This window comes from Cricetulus griseus (genome assembly GCF_003668045.3).
Source record: "Cricetulus griseus strain 17A/GY chromosome 1 unlocalized genomic scaffold, alternate assembly CriGri-PICRH-1.0 chr1_0, whole genome shotgun sequence".
NCBI lineage: Eukaryota > Metazoa > Chordata > Mammalia > Rodentia > Cricetidae > Cricetulus > Cricetulus griseus.
The window spans coordinates 89,639,832-89,660,247 of NW_023276806.1; the positions used below are offsets into that span (position 1 = coordinate 89,639,832).

Below are 20,416 nucleotides of genomic sequence, written 5' to 3' on the forward strand. Positions count from 1 at the left end.
CCAACATGGTCTACAAAACTACACAGAGAAACCATCTTGAAAAAATTTTTTTTAAAAAGTTGTTTTCCAAAATTTCTCTATAAAGAATCATGGAAGCTAATGAGGTTTAGTCCTTTTGTCTGTTCTCCACTTAGGGATAGTATGATTTTATAATTAATTACATGCAGCCATAAATATTTTTAATGCTCTGTTGGAGATATATGCAGCTCAGTTACTGAAACAAATTATTTTATAGAAGCTGCTGTTAAACCCTTCGTCCTTTAGGTCTCTTATAGGGAAGTGGAAATGCTAAGAAGATGGCTTTGGGTTGATAAGAATGTAGCCAGTATTCGAATCATTTTACTACAGCCTTCATGCTGCCTACTGTAGGTGCTTCACTACTGTAAAACTGAAAAATGAAAAGAGTAGTGATAGTCCTTAGCTACTAAATCCAATTTGATCCAGTAAAAAGTATTTTAAATATATTTAAAAATATTAAAAACCATCTATAGATGGTATAAGTTAATAGTCCTCTTAATGTACTTCTGATATTTTATGTATCTATTTTCCAAACAGCATCACCATAGATGATGTGGTTTATGTAATAGATGGAGGAAAAATTAAAGAGACACACTTTGACACACAGAACAACATCAGTACCATGTCTGCTGAGTGGGTTAGTAAAGCTAATGCTAAACAGAGGAAAGGAAGAGCGGGAAGGTAAGAAGGAAATACTGTCCAGTATATGTGAGCAAGTTATAATGTTGTGATGTAAAAGTCTTACTAGTAGTGTTTCCTTGCATACTATATTGAACTCATAACACTTTTGGAGCTGTCAGTATTTGATTTTTAATTTGCATATAAAATATTAAATTTGTAAACTTTTTGTACAATTGTATGCTTATCCTTTTCCCTTACTCAGATAGTTCCTCTTCCATGTAATACACACCCTCTTCTCTTCTTCCCATGCCTTTTGCATTTAGACTTCTTCCTTCACGCTCATCATGTCCTTTATATTTTCATATGACCATCATCTGTCTAACTTATGTTTACATATAGGTTCTGCATAAGGGAAATCATTTGGTATTTGTCTTTCTGAGTGGCTGACCTAACATTTTCTTGCAGTTACCATAATTTCATCTTTACAGTGGTTCAAATTCTATTGTATGTATGTAGACCACATTTTCTTCATCAGCTCATCTGTTGAGTCTGTGTATCTTGGCTATTGTGATAAAAGCAGCACTCAATAGGCTATTTGAGTACCTCTGTTGTATGCTGACTTAGATTCCTGTGTGTGTGTGTGTGTGTGTGTGTGTGTGTGTGTGTGTGTGTGTGTGTGTAGGGAGCAGCACAATTGTGTCATGTGTTAGTTCTCTGGAGATTTCTGAGAACTCTTCCTCTGGATTTGCTTGGTAAGAATACCCATTTACATTACCACCAGAAGTATCCTGAGTGCTCATTTTCCCACATCTCCACTAACATCTGTTTTCTGATGTTAATAGTTACAAGGAGGTGAGATGGAATCTCAGTGTAGTTTTCGTTTACATTTTCTGATGTCTACCTATTACAACAACACATTTTTTGAATAAGAAAATAGTTTTATTTACACTTTTTGGAAAATTGTCTGCCAAGTTTTTATTTTATGAATATTTTCTCCAACAACCTAGTCTAGTTAATTAAAATTAATAGCCTGTATTAGTTACATAGTTTTTTTTTTTTCTGTGTCATTAAAGCATGCATTACCTACTAGTAACTGAGTGCCAGCTCCTCTCCTAAATGCTGTATATGCTTAATTCTTACCTCATAGCTGAGTTATCAACTTCATGTTGTAAGAATAAGGATGTTGAATTACAGAGAAATTAAGTAACTCCTTCAGAGTCACAGAGATTTGTTCATAGTAGAGACCTGACCTTGAATCCAAGCAGCAGTACTGATTCTGACCATTGATCATCAGTGAGAACACAAGGGAAGCACTTTTTCTCTATTAGTGTGGTACTAAGAAATGAGAACATCTGTTTAGTAATAAGAATGGTATTTGCCTTGAACTTTACACATAGTTGTGCTTCTTCCTTTTGATTCATATTTTAGTCATGTTCATGACAATCATGTCTGGTGTTGCGTAGAGTTTTTCCTTTACCTCTTAAAGGTAAAAATAAGCAAATAAAAAGTCGCCAGTCTTACATATGGATGCATGTTAGAAAAAGAAAGTTAAAGAAAAGTTCATTGGCACTTATATCATCCCCTTTTTTTTTTAAATGTGTGCTTAATCTAGAAAGCTCTGTCTTTCTAGATTGTCTTGCTATAACCTTTACAATTTGTCACTATTTAACCCAATTTCCAGACAGGTTCTTGTATTGTGAAGTTGATACTTCTCAAAGCCTGATTAGATTGATGGTTATTTTGGAGACCAGAAAACACAAACAAAGAAACTACTATACCATATGGTCCCTTTTGGAAATAGGGTTAGTTTCTATGAGGTAATAGATATTATTAGGTCTGTAACATCAGAAAGATGTTAGATAATAGATACTGAGTCTTTGTAGACGTAGGCAAAAAAACAACAAAAACCCTGAAAGTTTTAGAACTTTTATTCTACAGTGGCGAGAGCCTCTTGAAATATTATTCTGTTTAGAAATATATGAATTCTGTCAAGTCAGTTGTGGCACGAAATCACAAACATAAAAGAGTTTCCGATGTCTGAGAGCTCACTAAATAGAATACATTTAAATACGTTCTTTAATAAATGCAGGCTAACATAGTGCAGGGTTTGTTATAAAGTTTGCTTACAAGGTATATTTAGTGTTACAGCTCTAAACCTGACCAGAGTAGACTGCTGCAACTTGAGCGAGGTCAGAGGAATTGTGGAAATAGGAACCAAATTGTGGATGGAAATGTCTTTCATTGCTTTCTGAAACTGGAGCACAAGATGAGTTCTAGCATTCTGTAGTACAGAAGGACAAGCATACTTCAGAGTAATATATTACATACTTTACAAGGACTAAGAGGGGTGCTTGAAGGCTTATATAACAAATGCAAATGGACTGATCTAATTAATGCACATATATATTCAAATATATTGTACTGTATATATTAATATATTGAAAGAAAAATAATGTTTAACAAAGGAAAGAAATCAGAACAGCAAAAACAAAGTAAAATTTGGACATGGGTTTAGGGTCTTTCCAAAGACAGGAAGGAAATAGGGTTTTGCAGCATGAAATAATAATTATGTGTGTAACAGGCTGTGAGAAATTGATGCTGGATGCTTTCTCTTCCTGTTCTTTCTTTGGCATTCTAACAGTCATGTTCTTGTTAATGCTTTTTTCTTTTTAAGAGTTCAGCCTGGTCATTGTTATCATCTGTATAATGGCCTTAGAGCAAGTCTTCTGGATGACTACCAACTACCAGAAATTTTGAGAACTCCTTTGGAAGAACTTTGTTTGCAAATAAAGGTATATTAATTGGAAGAATTAACAACCTAAATGGAGGGTGGTATTACAGTTTTCAACATTTTAATAGAAGAAAGTATAGTATGACCCTACAAATAGGGATTATTTTTATGAACTTCATTTTGCTGGCGTGAAGAAACAAACTCCTTGAACTTCCTTCTGATGTATATCGAACAGTTGTCAATGTTAGGATCAGGGGACCTGTCTTTGATTCTCATTTTCTACCTAGAAACTTTGTTCTGCTTCATTGAGCAGATTTTTTAACTTGATGTAAAATTTCTGTATAAAATTCTTAAACCAATGTTGGACATATAATAGTCAATAAATGTTAGCTACTGTTACTTAATTTTTGTGAGTCAGAGGTTTTATGGTAGAGAAGCTCTCTACCACTGAACTAACTGCATTCTCAAAGTGTGGCGTGCCCACCCTCCCCCTCTCCTTTTTTTTTTTTAACACCTTGAGATGGTCTTAATTGGCTCAAGCTGACATTGAATTGTTGATCATGCTACTTCAGCCTGCTGAGTATCTGGTATTATAGTCCTGTCCTGCCTGTCCTGGCTAGCTGTTACTATATCTTCAAATGTTAGATAGTGTGTGTGTGTGTGTGTGTGTGTGTGTGTGTGTGTGTGTGTGTGTTTATATATATATATGCTCAACTAACCCTATTTCTATGGTAATCAGTAATCAACTTGTTGAAACTTTTTTAATCTGATCACTTTTCTCACTAGTTAATTTCCTCTTAGAAAATGTTATATAAGCTTTTGAGTACATGTTTTTACATTTTTTTTGATACATCTTTAACTATTTGTCTTCACAGATTTTAAGGCTAGGTGGAATTGCTTATTTTCTGAGTAGGTTAATGGATCCACCATCAAATGAGGCCGTAATGCTCTCCATAAAACACCTAATGGAACTGGTAATTTTTATTTTTGTATTTGTATTTAGCATGTTACAGTATGTACACTGGCTACTTAGAAGCTTACTCCAGAGTAGAGCACTGTCAGATTTGATGTGATGCTTTTCTTGTGTTTTTAAGATACAAGTCTTGAGTTTTGTTCATTGCAAGATTGATTTAAATTACATAAATCTTGAAAAATTTTTTTAGTGATCTTCATATGTATTGAACTGGGTTGGCTTATTCTACTCTTTCTGATTACCATAATGCTCTCTTGTCAAATTCAGGTATTTTAATGATAGTGTGGACTTTTGATAGAGGCAGTCCTTATGTTTCAAAATATATATGAACAAGTGTCTTGTCTGTGTGATGCTATAACAATTCTTGAACTGTCATTCACCATTATAACTTATTTCCATAAACAAGATTTTCTGGTTTTGTTATTTCATTTTTATGCTCTGAGAAAGTGACTGTAGTTGTAGTCATTCCTCCATGGGGCCATGTTGAGGGGTACAGGACTGGCCATGAATTAATTCCCAGAGTAGTACAGGAGATGAGAAAAGTGTTGAACACTACTGTTTGCAGCTGTATGTGGTAATTTCAATCATGAGTCAACTAGAAATTCATAACCTTAGTGATACTCACATATGTTTTACAACATCTCTCTGTACTGTACTGGACCACATAGAGAAAGAGCATTTTTTTAATCTACAAAATCATGTTGGTTTATGCTGGGTTGGAGGGTGCCAAAGACATGTCACAGGTTTGGGAGCTATCCATGTAGATAATTCTTTAAGAATTCGGATTTTGTAGCACTGATACAGGCTTTTAAATAGTAAACTGCTTAAAATAGCACTGTAAATGATCCAACCATGCCTTTATATTTCCTTGGTGTCCTCAGGATACTTTCCTAGCTGCTCTCATTTGAACCAGATTACCCAGAGAATTGGAAGAGAAGTCATTTTTATGTATGCCCCTTATCTCTTTTTGCATCATAGCACCTAAACTAGACTCTAGGGACTGTGCATTTCACCCACTTTTTGCCTTTTTATAACTGCTTTACCACAGTGATTTTTTTTTTCTGTATTTCTTATATAACATTTCCAAGTTGTGATTAATTTTGTTGGTTTGAATAAGTCACTAGCCTTTGCTGACATAAGGATTTATTTGTTTATTTATTTATTTTGTTGAAGGCATCTAAAACAATGCTTGGGGCATTTGGGACTTAAGAGAATAATAGTGACCTGTATGTTTTATAGCTAGTTACAGTAGCTTTTGATGGAGTGCTTTGCTAGGCCTACTGTAAAAGCAGTTTCTTCCTTTTCAGAGTGCTTTGGATAAACAAGAAGAATTGACACCTCTTGGCGTCCATTTAGCCAGATTACCTGTTGAGCCACATATTGGAAAAATGATTCTGTTTGGAGCTTTATTCTGTTGCTTAGATCCAGTACTCACTATTGCTGCCAGTCTCAGCTTTAAAGATCCCTTTGTCATTCCACTGGTAAGAAAGACAGAAAAGAGGCTGGGAGTTTTAATGCTAAGATTGTTTACTGCTGACATGTATTTTTCATTATAATTTCATCATCTGACATCATCATTATTATGTCAGAAACACTTAAGCTACAACTGTTTTATTTATTTATTTATTTACTTTTAGGGAAAAGAAAAGATTGCAGATGCAAGAAGAAAGGAGTTGGCAAAGGAAACCAGAAGTGATCACCTGACAGTTGTGAATGCATTTGAGGTAAGAAAAAACAACCTTGTTCTGCTTATAAAAGATTATTCAAGAGCATATTTTAAAATACTTATAAGTGACCATATATATATTTACGGAATAAATTGTTGAGAGATGGTTAAAATTTGGTGAGTGTTTTATAAAAATGAAGTTCTTCTGTTATACAAAAGCTCATTTTTTATCTTTGGGGGAAAGGCTTATAGAAAAAGTAAGACTGAAACAGATGACCACTTAGTTATCTTGTTTTTCATATATAATGTTCTTTGTATCTTTGTCTTATCTTCATGGCAGTCTATTAATACTCTACTCTTACAGTCAGTGATACAGCTTTTTTTTTTTTTTTTTAAAGATTTTATTTATTATGTATGCAGTCTTCTGCCTGCATGCCAGCAGAGGGCACCAGATCTCATCCAAGGTGGTTGTGAGCCACCATGTGGTTGCTGGGAATTGAACTCGGGACCTCTGTAAGAACAGTCAGTACTCTTAACCACTGAGCCATCTCTCCAGCCGAGTGATGCAGCTTTTTGATAGAGTATCAAAATCATGTACACGTGTGTAGTGTAGTGTGTGTGTGTGTGTGTGTGTGTGTGTGTGTGTGTGTAAATACAACCTCAGGTTACACAATGTTACTTGTATGTATATGATTGTTAGGGCTGACCACTTGTATTGGATAACCAGTTTGGGGACTTTTCCCTGGGGAAGACTATTCTCCCACTCTCGGCAATTCTTAGTTACCTGTAGTTGTTTGTCTAGGGCTTGAGGACCTGTGAGATTCTACCCTTCCATGTTTCTCTGTGAGTGTCTTCCATGTTCAGTTGTTATTTAGGCAATCCTGATGAGACTTCATAGACATAGATTCTCTGGCATTTCTAGGAGATAAAATCACACAGCAAATTTCCTGTTCTTATGGCCCTTATAATCTTATACAAGTGTGTCTATGATCTCTTTCTCTGAATGTTTGTTCCTGATGTATAGAAATGTTACTGAAAAGTTACTGATTTTTTTCTTTTTTTTTTTTTTTTTGCATATTGATTCTTTATCCTTCTACATTGCTGAACTTGATGATTGTTTCCAGAAGCTTCCTGGTATAATTTTTGGGAACAATTATGCATAATATTATATTATCACAAATAGAGATAATTTGACTTATTTCTCTCTATCCCTTCAATTTCCTTCTCTTGTTTATTGCTGTAGCTAATGATTCAAACATAATATTGAAAAGAAGTGGGGAGCAAGGATAATGGGCCCTGTCTGATTCCTGATTTTGGTGGAATTAGTTAAATTCTCCATTTAGGATGATGTTGTCTGTGGGTTTCTCTTATATAGATTATATTATGTTGAGGTATGTTTCCTTTAGTCCTACATTTGGTAGGACTTTAATTGTGAAGACATGTTGGATTTTGTTCAAAGCTCTCTCTGATCTTTTTTTTTGTCATTAAGTCCATTTTTATACTTTATTATATTTATTGACGTATGTTGAGCCATCCCTGTATTTTAGGGATAAAGCCAACTTGGCCATGAGTTGTAATCTTTTTTATGTGTCCTTATTTTGATTGCAAGTATTTTACTGTGTACTTTTGAGTTTGTGTTCATCAGAGATATTGACCTGTAGTTTTCTTTCTGTTGTTGAGTCTTTACCTGGTTTGGGTATTAGAGTGAAACTGGCTTTATAAAAGGAGTTTGGGAATACTCATTGTGGTTCTGTATTTTTAACGGTTTAAAGAGACTATAGATTTTCTTTAGAATTCTAGTAGAATTCTGCTGTGAATCCATCGTGGCATGGACAGTTTTTTATTACTGTTTTTGCACATCCTCATTTGTTATGGATCTGTTTAGGTTGTTAAGCTCTTCTTGATTTAATTTTGGTGGCCTTGTTGGATCTAGAAATTCTTTATTTCTTTCAGATTTTCCAATTTGGTGGAGTCAGCTTTCTAACATAATTTTCTTTATAATATTCTGACTTTCTTTGTTGTCTGCTATAATATTCATTTCTGAGTCTGTTAATTTTGTTCTCCCTTTCTTTGATAGTTGGACCAATGATCTTTAATTTTATCTTTTCAAAGAGCTATCTCTTAGATTTGTTGGATCTTTGTATTGTTTTCTTTGTTACTACTTCATTTTATAATGTTGGCTCTGATTGTTTTCCTTGCCATCAACTGGGTTTGGTTTGTAGTTTTTCAAACTTTGTGTTTTATCAAGTCATTTGATTGTGCTCAGATTGTTTTAAAGTACTCATGTAGAGCTGCAATTTTTTCTTGTAGGACTGCTTTTCATGTGTCCAGAGGTTTTGTTGTATTGTGTTTTCATTTAATTCTAGGAGATTTTTGATTCTTTGACCCATTCACCATTCAGTAATGATTTGTTTGATCCTCAAGAGTTTGTGTTGAGGTCAGACAGGATTCATGAAGTTATTTCTGTATTTCTGAATTTGTTTTGTGTCTTAGGATGTGGTCTATTTTAGAGAAACTTCCATGTGCTGCTAAGTAGAACACATTCTATGGTGTTTGAGTAGAATATTCTTTCTGTTCAGTCAGTCCATTATTTAATTCTGATGTTTTTCTGCTTAATTTTTTTGTCCAAACAACTTATTAGTTGGAAAAAGTAGGGTATTGAAATAACCTACTAATATTGGATAGATGTTAGTCTATGTCTTTAATTCCAGTAGCATAGTTTAATATTTAAAGGTTGTTAGCGAAAGGTATGTGTTGATTACAGCTGTTGTGTTGTTAGTTTTTGATGGTGTTGTGCTTTTTTTGCTTTCGTGATTTCATCAGCCCAACAGATTGGTTCCTGTATTTTATTTGGTTTAGTCTGCTCAGTATCATTTTTTATTAGGCTGTTGATGTTGTGGAAAAAGTTTCCACTGAGTAAACAGCTGTTATTCTGAAGGGCTTTCCTTAATATGTGAATTCCATTTTTTTTTTCTCGTGCTGCTTTCAATACACATTCTTTGTTCTGTATACTTAGTATTTTAACTGTGATATGCTGCAGGGATTTTCTTTTCTAGTCTTGTTTATTTGGTGTTTGGTGTGCTTGTTGGATCTGTGTGGGTGTGTCTTTTCCTTAGTTTGGGGGAAGTTCTCTTCTGTGATCTTCTTGAGGATCTGCTTTTTGCAGCTGCCCTGGGATTCTTCTCCTGCATCCTTTCCTATAGTTCCAAGGTTTGATCTTTTTTATGGTGTCACACATGTCCTGCATGTTCCTTTTTGTGCTTTTAAATTTTTTCATAGTATTTGTTTATTTGTTCTATATCCTACTTTATCGTCTAGCCCCTCTTTCTTCTTGATTCATTCTGCTTATAAGGCTTTCCTTTGGGTTTGCTGGTTGGGTTATTGTGCTTTTAATTTTACCTTCAGCCTGAGTCAGTGCTTCTATCTCTTTGTTGAATGCAGTTTTTAAGTCCTGGATTGTCTTTGTCATTTCCATCAGCCTTGTTTGTGATTTCTTAGGAATCACTCAGGTGTTCATCCTCTTTAAGTTCATTGAGCTCTTTCCTTGTGTAGGTAATTCTCATGGGCAAGTAGTTCTATAGGACTAATGGATTTTTTTGTTTTGTTTTGTTTTTTTTTTGTTTTTCGAGACAGGGTTTCTCTGTGTAGCTTTGGAGCCTATCCTGGCACTCGCTCTGGAGACTAGGCTGGCCTTGAACTCACAGAGATCCACCTGCCTCTGCCTCTGCCTCCCAAGTGCTGGGATTAAAGGCATGCGCCACCAATGCCCGGCAGGATTAATGGATTTGAAGGACAAGTTACTGCCTCAATCTTTCATATTGCTTGTATTTTTTGTGATGAGATATAGACATGTGGGCTTCTTTTGTTGGTAATGTGTCTGATGTGGGCAGAACATGTTGGGGCAATAAACAGGATGTGACAGTTAGTTGGGGCCTGAAGGTTGGATATGGCTTATGTAATGCTAAGTCTTTACTCCATCCGCCCTAGCCCCACTGCCACGTGGGCGCCCATAATAACACACTAATATAAGATTAGTTTACAATGCTGTTGGCCAATTGACTAGGATTTCTTATATGCTAGCTCAGTCTTAATTATCCCAGGCCCGGGATCAGAGAGGGTGCATAGAGGGAAGAATTGGGCAGACTCACAGACTAGACCCTGGCACATATATAGGGTCTATATGGGGCCTGCAGGTTGATGGTGGGTGAGTATGTCTCTCCTGGAGTCTGGAGGTTGGGGAGCCACACGAAGAGTTGTAGCCAAACTAGGCCAGGGCACTGGGGCCTGTGCTCATTCTAGGGGTTTGAGGAGGGTATATGGGGGCGGGGGAAGGTCAGATAGGCTCACCCAACTAGAGCCTCATAAAGGATATGCAGGATCTGGCTTGGCCAGAATTCATTAAATCTATCTTTCCGTGTTTCCTTTTCCTTCTTTATTTGCTTTTGTGTGTATGATTTTGGTACACATGTTACAGCGTGCATTCAGCACAATCAGGGCAACTTATAAGAGTTCCATCTCCCCTTTCACAGTGTAGGGATCAAGGAATCTACCTCTGGTTGTCAGGCTGGGGTGCAAGCACTTACCTATTGAGCCATCTTGATGACAACCCTCCCCCCCTTTATTTCTTCTTCTTCTTCTAGAGATTTATTCATTCAGTCAGTGAGTCATTTTATGTGTATGAGCATTCTATCTGCATGTATGCCTGAATGCCGGAGTAGGGCATCAGGTCTCATTATAGATGATTGTGAGCTACCATGTAATTACTGGTAATTGAACTCAGGACCTCTGGAATACCATCCAGAGGTATTAAACACTCTTAAACACTCAGTACCCCTTTTCTTATTCTACTTAAGAAAACCATGATTTTGAAATTGAAAATGTATAAGATTGAAATTTATTTATTAATATTCTTTTTATGAATACTTGATATACAGTGGATTTTGTATAAAATACATAGTGTATTATTATAACTTGCACTAATTTGTACATCAGTAGCAGTGTTAGGTACTGGGATGGTAAAGAGCTTGGGATCTTTTGTCATGAGTTTAAAAGTTCTTTGACATTTTTACAGAGTGCGTGGCATATCAGTGAATTAAACTGTTAGTAAAATAAATATGGAAACTGCAGAGTAGTCTTTGGTGTAGAGAAACGTGTTAAGTGAGTTTTGTCATTTCTTTGTCCAATAGGGATGGGAAGAAGCTAAGCGGCGTGGTTTCAGATATGAAAAAGACTACTGCTGGGAATATTTTCTGTCTTCAAACACACTGCAGGTAATACTGAAAGATTTGCACTAATCATATATACTACAGTAGTATATATGCTTCCATTTTGTCCAGTTATATCTGTCATAAAATAACTACATACAAAGACTATATGTGTGTGTGTCAAGAAATTAGCATTGTAATAAAAAAATGTCCAGTCACCAGCAAAATGAAAAGTTATAGGACAACAACAGCCAAAAAATATGAAGGAAATAGCTTATTTCAGTAGAAATACCTTAACAACTGTTTCATAGTATAGGGTTACTGAAAAGATAATCCACTCACTAAAACAAAGAAAAGAAGATAAGACATTAAGTGAATTTGAAGGAGGGGTGGGACTAGGGGCTGCTAAGAAACCAAACTGAAGACCAAAGTGCACAACAAAACAGATACTCATAGAAAGCTAATTATAGGCATTAAGGTAAGCTTTGGGTATTTATGATATGGATGCAGCTGAAAACCATGAAATTCAAATGATAACTAAAATTAAGGACAAGACTGGTCCATCAGTGCAGTGAGTATCACGGTATAGGAATCTTGCAGCAGAAACTTGCCCAGGATCTTATCAGTGACCATTTCCCTGAAATGGAGAAATGAACTATAGAAAGATGGCTAACTCTAGGTTATCTGTGAAAATAGCATGTCCAGTCATGACATATGCCAAGTGTATGACAAAAGACAAGCACTCAAGAAATGCTATTCTCTGAGTTTCTAAAAACAGTCACTGATGAGGAATCAGTGAAGATTTTACTGGTGGAGCTTGCATGTCCCAGGATTGACAGTGCATGTTGAAATTGTTGAGATGCAAAAGGAACACACGGTAGTGAGGGAACTACACGAGGACTGTATGTAAAGGTGATTTCCCTAAAATTATAATGGTATAATGACCAGGAGGAGGTGACTGCTATCATACTCCTTTAGAAGAACTACATGAGGAAACCAAGCTACACCTTTTGCTACAAGAAACACTTGCATGTAACCAGTTTTATGTATTATAATCTCCTTGTTAAACTTGAAGGAATTCCTTAGAAAACATTTCTGTGCTTGTAAAAACAGATTCATCTGGACCATTCATTTTCATTTCTGTGGAACTTCTTTAATTTGAACTAAAGTTAATTCTGCTTTATAAAAACTTGTTTTTGAAACTGTCTTGCCTATAGCTCAGGCTGTACTAGGGCTCCTAGTTTTTCTGTCTCAGAATCCCAAATTGCTTGGATTACAGATTTGTACCACAATGCTTGGATGAAAACAGTTTTATAATTTTAAAGGCTAATCTCAAGGTTTCAGAAGTGGTACAACACACCTGTAATTCTAGCACTCTGGAAGTAAAGACACGAAGACGATCAGGAATTCCTGGCCAGCCTCAGATACATAGTGTGAGGCCAACCTGGGCTATATGAAACTCTAGTTTAAAAACCCAATAAACAAAAGAAACAAAACAAATTAGATCTCATCCTAAGTATTCTTCTTTCTGATTCTCCCTTTGGTATGTATGCATAGTAAATGTCTACGATATTACCAATTATGAGAATAACTAAGGTGGGGAGCACTTTTCTTTCGCTGAGCCACCCATCATTTCTGCTTAACTCATGGTTTCTCTTAAGAAAAATACTCTTTTGCCAGTATGTTAACAGTAGTTAATCTTGGAATTGTTTTTTTGTTTGTTTGTTTGTTTGTTTGTTTGTTTCTGCTTGTTTTTAACAGAGTAAAGGGCAATACCAAAACTCGTGTGTCTTGAAAAATGATTAATTTTTTAAACATTAGTGTTTTTTTTCCCCTTATATCATACAGTTTTTTTTGTCATTCTCCTACCCCCAAATAATAATGTAGGCTTGCAGGCTATGCATCTTAAAAAGAATTCATCACTGTTATTAGAGTACAAAAGTAACAACAAAGAATAGACAGAATATAGTTGTGTTTTAATAAACTTTATTTACAGAAAGTTGTTTTGTGATTTACCAGTTCTTTCCTTAAATGATCACATTTAAGAGCTGAGGTGGAGAGAGAGAGCTCATCTATAGTAGGTAATTACCAATACGGAGTCAGGTAGAAATATAAGGGTATTTAATAGGGAAAAGCCTTACTTACAGAGCGAACCAGCCAGCCGGTGGTAGTCTGTACTGCAAGAAGCAAAGAGAAACCGAAACCGAAAACGCAGTCCCCCTACTCACTCTGACCACGCCCTCACAAGCCCTCAGGTACTCCTGTAGCCAGCCCCTAAGAAGGCGTGGCAACAGCTTCCCCTACACTCATCAGTTAAAAGTTCTTGCTGCAGGGGATCCAAGTTGGTTTCCAGCACGTGTTAGTGGATCTTAACTACCTTAACTCCAGCTGTAAGTCAGTCTGAAGCCTTCAGACCTCCAGGCACTCAGACTCACATGGAATATACATATACATATAATTAAAAATCTTGTCTTAAGTGTATCACATTTTTGTACCAGTGTTTTTGTAAAGCAAGAGAAGCTGAAAACTAAACTGAGGTGTGCGTGGTTTACAGGGTTTGTGCACGAAGGCTTTCTAGCTTTTTGTTACCATTACTCTCTAGATGCTGCATAACATGAAGGGACAGTTTGCTGAGCATCTTCTTGGAGCTGGATTTGTAAGCAGTAGAAGTCCTAAAGATCCAAAAGCTAATATAAATTCAGGTAAAGCAAAGCAACACATCACATGCATGCACACACACCAGTGTAAATCACTTGCCAGTGTAAATCATTATCTCCGTATTTTACTTTTTTCCTCTCTTCTTTCCTGTTCCCAATAGATAATGAGAAGATAATTAAAGCTGTCATCTGTGCCGGTTTATATCCCAAAGTTGCTAAAATTCGACTAAATTTGGGTAAAAAAAGAAAAATGTAAGCATTGAAGATTGTTACGAACTACTTGCAGCTCTTCAGCTTTGAAATATATCTTCAACTTATGTTGCTGGATTTTTTTGCATGTCTGATAATTTAGATGCATAGGAATGATTGAGCACAGGGAATTGTCCCTTATAACACAGATTTAGTCACTTATCTGATCATGCATTTACAAAACAGGTTAGTAAAACATGGAACTTCTATAAACATTAAAGGATAACCAAGCAGTGTGAGAAACAATGCCAGAGGAGAAATTGACTAGAATAGATTTTGCTGTGTGTGTGTGTACCTGTGTGTGTATTTTTTTTCCTTGTAAAAAAAGGATTTTTTGGGAACCATGGCCCTAGAACAGTACCCTAATGATGATCATTCTTAGCAGTCTGTACTTTCCATTTTTATAATCACACGGTACCCTGCATTTTCATGTACACTAATCTAATATTTCATTTGTTACTAGTGTGTGTATGTTATAAATATATATAAATATATATAATTTTCCTTTTCCTTGTAAAAAAGGTTGTTTTGTTATAGGTATTTGAATAACATCGTAGTTTTACTCTTTAGAGAACTGGAATCTATGTCCACATAGCCTTAGTACCAGTTGGAGATAACAGTGAGGAATTTTTCTGCTTCATAGTTTCCTGATTTATGATAGTGACAACTTAGTAGGCAGGCACTTGTTACCAAGCCTGAAGTCCTGAGTTCTATATCCCCCATCCCTGAAACTAACATAGCAAAGGGAGAGAATGGTCCTAGTTGTCACCTTACCATCACACAAAGACTCCTTCCCCACACAAAATAAATCACTGGAGTAAAAAGGAAAGCCCTCTAAGAAATCAAGGAGTAAGTTAAAATGCCAAACCATATTTATTCCAAATATATGTATTTTGAAATTTAGAAATTTGGGTGAATGGAAGACATTTAAAAACATTTTAAAGGGACTGAAGAGGTGGCTCAGCCATTAGAGCACTGTCTGTTCTTCAATGTGACCTAGGTTCTATTCCCAACACCCATATAGCTACTCAGTACTGTCTATAGCTCCAGTCATAGGGGATCCAATGTCCTCTTCTGGCCTCTTTGGGTACTAAGCACACTTGTGCTGCACCCATATACATGTAGGAAAAACACTCATACACATAAAATAAATGTAAAAGAAATTTTAAAAATCAGTTCTAGCAGAAATCTCTTCAAAAGTATTTTAATTTGGTGCTCTTCTGGGAATTAATGGAAGTTTTTAGTTGATTATTTCACATTTACTGTGTAGGTTGAGGGCGATGGTCATAGTGAAGTATAGACTGTTCTCTTCCTAATCATTTCACATGCTTCCTTTTTATCCTTCATTGTGTATTGTGTGCTAACACCATTAAGGAATAGTCTATCACCTATCTCGTGTGTTAAATTATTAAAACTAACTGGATTTTTTTATGTAGAATATTTATACTTTGCTCAGATGCTTCCACCTGTCCTTAATAAAATGCTACTTTTCTTAGAAGCTGATTTTGAAGTGTATACATTACAGACATGTACTAAACTCATGCATGGTATAATTTTTAAGATTGTTTCTCCTTTGACTTTTACTAAGCTACCTATTATTTTTTTAAAGTAATTTTTTATAATAATGAGGGGGAAAAATCCCTTAAGACACTGATTAACCATATTATAACTTTTTTACAGGGTAAAAGTTCACACAAAATCTGATGGTCTGGTTTCTATTCATCCTAAGTCTGTCAATGTGGAGCAGACAGACTTCCACTATAACTGGCTTATCTATCACTTGAAGATGAGGACAAGCAGTGTAAGTGAACATTTAACATAATTGTAAACCTGGATGTCAGCGTTGTCGTTTTATAATTTTATACTTTAAAATTTCTATTTTTTGCCTGTCGGTGGTGGCGCATGCCTTTAGTCCCAGCACTCGGGAGGCAGAGGCAGGTGGATCTCTGTAAGCTTGAGACCAGCCTGGTCTACAGCAGCTAGTTCCAGTACAGCCTCCAAAGCCACAGAGAAACCCTGTCTCAAAAACCAAAAAAAAAAAAAAAAAAAACAAAAATAAAAAAACCCTACTTTTTCTCTGAGATAAATTGTAGTTTTTTCAATTAATAATGTGTTTTTTGGTATATTTTCATGAAGTAATTAGTTACTTGATGTATGTGGTTTTTCTTGAGAACCTGCTTTCAAGAAGTTCTGTCAGAAGTTTACTCTGTGTAAAAATTTATTGGTATGACACTGTAAGTACTTAGTAAGTTTCGTAGTGGTCAGCATAGTAAGTGGGATTCTATTTTTTATATGTTGATATACCAAATAAAATACCTTTAGTTCTATTGGTGTTCATTAGTTTTGACGTTGAGAACATGTTCAAGGAAAATCATATGTTTTAGAACAAAAATATAAAATCTCTAGGAATTAAGAGTGATTCATTTAAAATGTTATTTCTTCAAGATTAATCTTCAAAGTCACATTAGCAAGCTAATACTTATTTTAGAAAGAAGCTGAAGTGTCTGGACATTGAATTGATGTGGTAGCAGTCCTTTCCTGCTTATTCATCACTTCCTTCCATTTACTCTCTTTACAGATTTACTTGTACGACTGTACAGAAGTTTCACCATACTGCTTGCTGTTTTTTGGGGGAGATATTTCCATCCAGAAAGATAATGGTCAGGAAGTGATTGCTGTAGATGAGTGGATTGTGTTTCAGTCTCCAGAAAGAATTGCCCATCTTGTTAAGGTGACTGATATTAATGGTTGTCTGTAAGTTTTCATGCAAGTGAATATATGGTCTTGAGGGCTGCCAGGTGCTGAGCCGGAAGACCCAGTGACCTGCATTGTCCTTGGAACACACATCATGGCCCCGAGATAAATAAATGATTTTTAAAAGAATGTATCTTGCTCTATTGCAAGATACTCCGTAGTGCTGACCAAGTTTAGTTTTCCAAATACTTTCCAATGTAGTAATAAACTCTTCCAAAGACTTTTAAGGATTAAAGTTTGAATCTTTCAACCATGCTTTTAGTTGATTGCACTATAGGTATTTAAGCCTTCTTCCTAATTGCTTAGGAAAATCCTTTTCACTACTAAAGTCACGTTTATCTTTGACATTGTCTAAAAATTCATCTTCCCTGATGAGCATGTTTGCTTCTTTCAACCTTAGGGGCTAAGAAAAGAACTGGATAGCCTTCTTCAAGAGAAGATTGAACGCCCTCACCCTGTAGACTGGAACGATACTAAGTCCAGAGACTGTGCAGTACTGTCAGCTATTCTAGACTTGATCAAAACACAGGAAAAGGCTGTTCCAAGGAACTTGCCACCACGGTCACAGGAGGGATATTACAGCTGACAGCTTTCCATGATGCCCTAAAACTCATCCTGACATCCATGTTTCCCGATCTCTTTTTGTTTTGTTTTTAGTTTTTGGCAAAATGCCAAACCTGAGGTTACGAATCGCTTTTGTGTGTAAGATAGAAATTTTCGTGGGTAGTAAAGAGTTATGTGCATGTTTAAACAGTGTCGTCTAGCTACTGTGAAGACACTGGGGAAAGCAGTATGCTCTCTGATCATATGCTCTATTGTAGAGATGTCCAAGCTTTGGGAGAATTCTTCTTCCATATATTAAGTGTTGTAACATTGAGAAATTCCTTTATGCCATTATGCAAAATTAATTTTCTGTCCATAGTAACTGTCTAGAGACAGTAAAAATAGAATGTTTGACCAAAAAGCAGTGTGAAGTAAGAATTTGAATACAACCACATTTTTTTAAATGAACTTCTATTACAAGTAAGTTTGTTATAATAAAGCCCATTATTTAATAAAATGTACAATGTGTAAATCTCAGCTAACTTCTTGGTTTGTTTTCTAGGGTTCTACCTATCACTAAGTTCACTTAGTTGCTACTTTTGTTTGTTTCGTTTGTTTTTTAACTTTTTAAAAGTGTTCTTTTGCCAACTTACTGCCCTGTGTAGCACAATGTAGCAACTGAGCACATGTCTGGATGTGATGGAGTTCTGTCCCAGCTCAGACTCTTTTCCTTATCTGAAGGACAGGTAAAGGTTGTGAGGAATAGACATGCTAATGCGTGTAAAGGACCGCACACTACTGTCGGATGCATAGAATCCTCACATAGACTTTGCTACTGTTGTCCATGAAATAGATTTAACATCTACCATTTAGTTTTTATACTGAGGATCCTGGAGATGGTTGAACCAGGGCCTCACACATGGTAGACAAAGTGCTGGATTACTGAGCCACAACCCCAGCCTACAATACACTATTCTTACACATCTTTACACGTTAGAGGTGGTGTGACAAAACCTGCTGTTTTCAGGCTTGTCAGAGTGGTTGGTTTTTTACTGTTTCGACTTACTTCTTGGTTTCTTGTTCGAGCCTGTAACACTAGCTTAGTGATGTTGTTTTTCTTGTTGTAAGATAATCAAATGTGGTCTTATTTCCCTTAGAAGTAATGAGATGACCAGGACGTATGCCATGGATTTTTCTGACTGCACTGGTTCAGCTACTGCTCCCATGTCTGAGTGTATGTCACCTGGCACTGTGTACAAAGATTTGAACATACTGTTCTTTTAGATTGTCTCACCAAAATTATGTCTTTCCCTGAACTCTTCTCGTAATAGTTGTGTCAGTACTATAACATATTAGTTTTGCCCCTAAAGTCAAAGGTGTGTTTCAAGCTAGTATTTATTCTTCCCAGCAATGGAAGCATGTTTCGGAACTGCTTCCAGGTGAGCAGTTCACAAAGATAAGTGTGGTGTTTCCCACTGCCTGTTGATGTGTCTGCCACAGCCAGGCAGGGTAGAGGGTGAACTGCAGGTGCTCTGAAGATCCTGCTGACACACTAGGACTGCTATTTGAGAATGCATCGCAGGCCTCAAAGTGATGTGTTCTATGGTAGTCTTAAAAAATAGGTCATTAAGAAGGAAAGCCTGTGTGTTTTATCACTTTGTACAACAGAGAATAAGTCAGAAAAAACACTGGAACTTAGTAAGAGAAATGAAATATACAACTGCATAATGCTTTAAGAGCATTAAGTACATGCGTAGGATACCTTCCTAATTAACTGACCTGGAACAAAAGCTCTAGATAATTTTAAGTCAATTAATTGCAACTGTATTTTGCTGCATTGGTAAAAACAAAGTCTACTTTAAAATTATTTCAGTGTCTGTGTACCCAGACTAAGTAAATGATGGCATATTTCCCCTCATTCTCAGCATTGAGCTTGTATTTATTCTTAAGTAACTATAATTATGTTGTATATCCATATATTTGTAATAATCCTATTTGTTAAACAGCATTTTTATTCAGATTTAAAAAAAATCTTGAGAATATTTGAAAATGTATCCAGCAAAGATCATGTTATCATTGTTTTTGATATATTTCCATACCTTCTTTAAGCTTTAAGCTATTATAAATAATTAACCAATTTGAGAGTATAGTTTCAGTGTATTTTATCTACTGTATAAAATGATGTAGCTAACACCGCCACAGTCTTGATGTAGAGCATTGCCATCAACCTAAAATTTTCTCTTGTTGCTTTTGCAGGCAGAATTGCCCTTGCCCTGCTTCTACCCTGTGGCACCCAGTGATCAGCTTTTCACCAATAGTTTTGCCTTTTCTAGGATTTCCAGTAATGGATTCACAGTCTGTGTGACCAGTCTCTTTCTCCCCCCCCCCCCCAGACAGGGTTTCTCTGTTGTAGCTTTGGAGCCTGTCCTGGCACTCGCTCTAGAGACCAGGCTGGCCTGGAACTCACAGAGATCCACCTGCCTCTGCCTCCCAAGTGCTGGGATTAAAGGCATTCGCCACCAATGCCGGGCAAGCCTCTTTCACTTAATATAAGGCATCAATATAACATATATACTTCCTGTACATATTAGTAATTTTTATTGTTTAGTATTCTCTTTTATGGTTATGTCATTGTATCCATTTACCACATGGTGGACATTTCACGTATTTTCGGCATTTTTGCTGTTAATGAATAAAGCTGCTCTAAATGTGTATTCAGTTGTCATATGATTCCATGTTTTCACTTCCTGTGTAATTATCCTGGATTAAGATGGTTGCATCGGATGGTAAAGGTAGTCTTTTTTTTTTTAAGACTTATTTTGATTCATGTGTATATGTGCCTATGTAAGTTTGTATGCATCTCATGTATGCAAATACCGATGAAGGCCAAAAGATGGCATTTAATCCCTTGGAGCTGAAATTACAGTTACTGCGAGCTGCCATGTGGGTACTGGAAACTGAACTCAAATCTTCTATATGGGCTCTTAACCCTTACTCAGA

The 20,416-nt window shown here is 36.0% G+C and overlaps 1 protein-coding gene across 1 annotated transcript in view; it reads left to right on the top strand.

The window, feature by feature from the left end:
- Positions 1 to 20,130, top strand: part of Dhx36 (DEAH-box helicase 36) — a 41,518-nt gene extending 21,388 nt beyond the window's left edge. The window contains exons 15-25 of the mRNA XM_027391707.2: positions 556 to 699; positions 3,314 to 3,431; positions 4,246 to 4,344; positions 5,651 to 5,824; positions 5,981 to 6,067; positions 11,196 to 11,279; positions 13,816 to 13,915; positions 14,032 to 14,122; positions 15,800 to 15,920; positions 16,698 to 16,850; positions 17,274 to 20,130. Of these exons, the coding sequence (XP_027247508.1) occupies positions 556 to 699; positions 3,314 to 3,431; positions 4,246 to 4,344; positions 5,651 to 5,824; positions 5,981 to 6,067; positions 11,196 to 11,279; positions 13,816 to 13,915; positions 14,032 to 14,122; positions 15,800 to 15,920; positions 16,698 to 16,850; positions 17,274 to 17,459 (1,357 nt within the window). The 3' untranslated portion in view covers positions 17,460 to 20,130. The remainder of the gene's footprint in view (positions 1 to 555; positions 700 to 3,313; positions 3,432 to 4,245; positions 4,345 to 5,650; positions 5,825 to 5,980; positions 6,068 to 11,195; positions 11,280 to 13,815; positions 13,916 to 14,031; positions 14,123 to 15,799; positions 15,921 to 16,697; positions 16,851 to 17,273) is intronic.
- Positions 20,131 to 20,416: the final 286 nt, after the last annotated feature.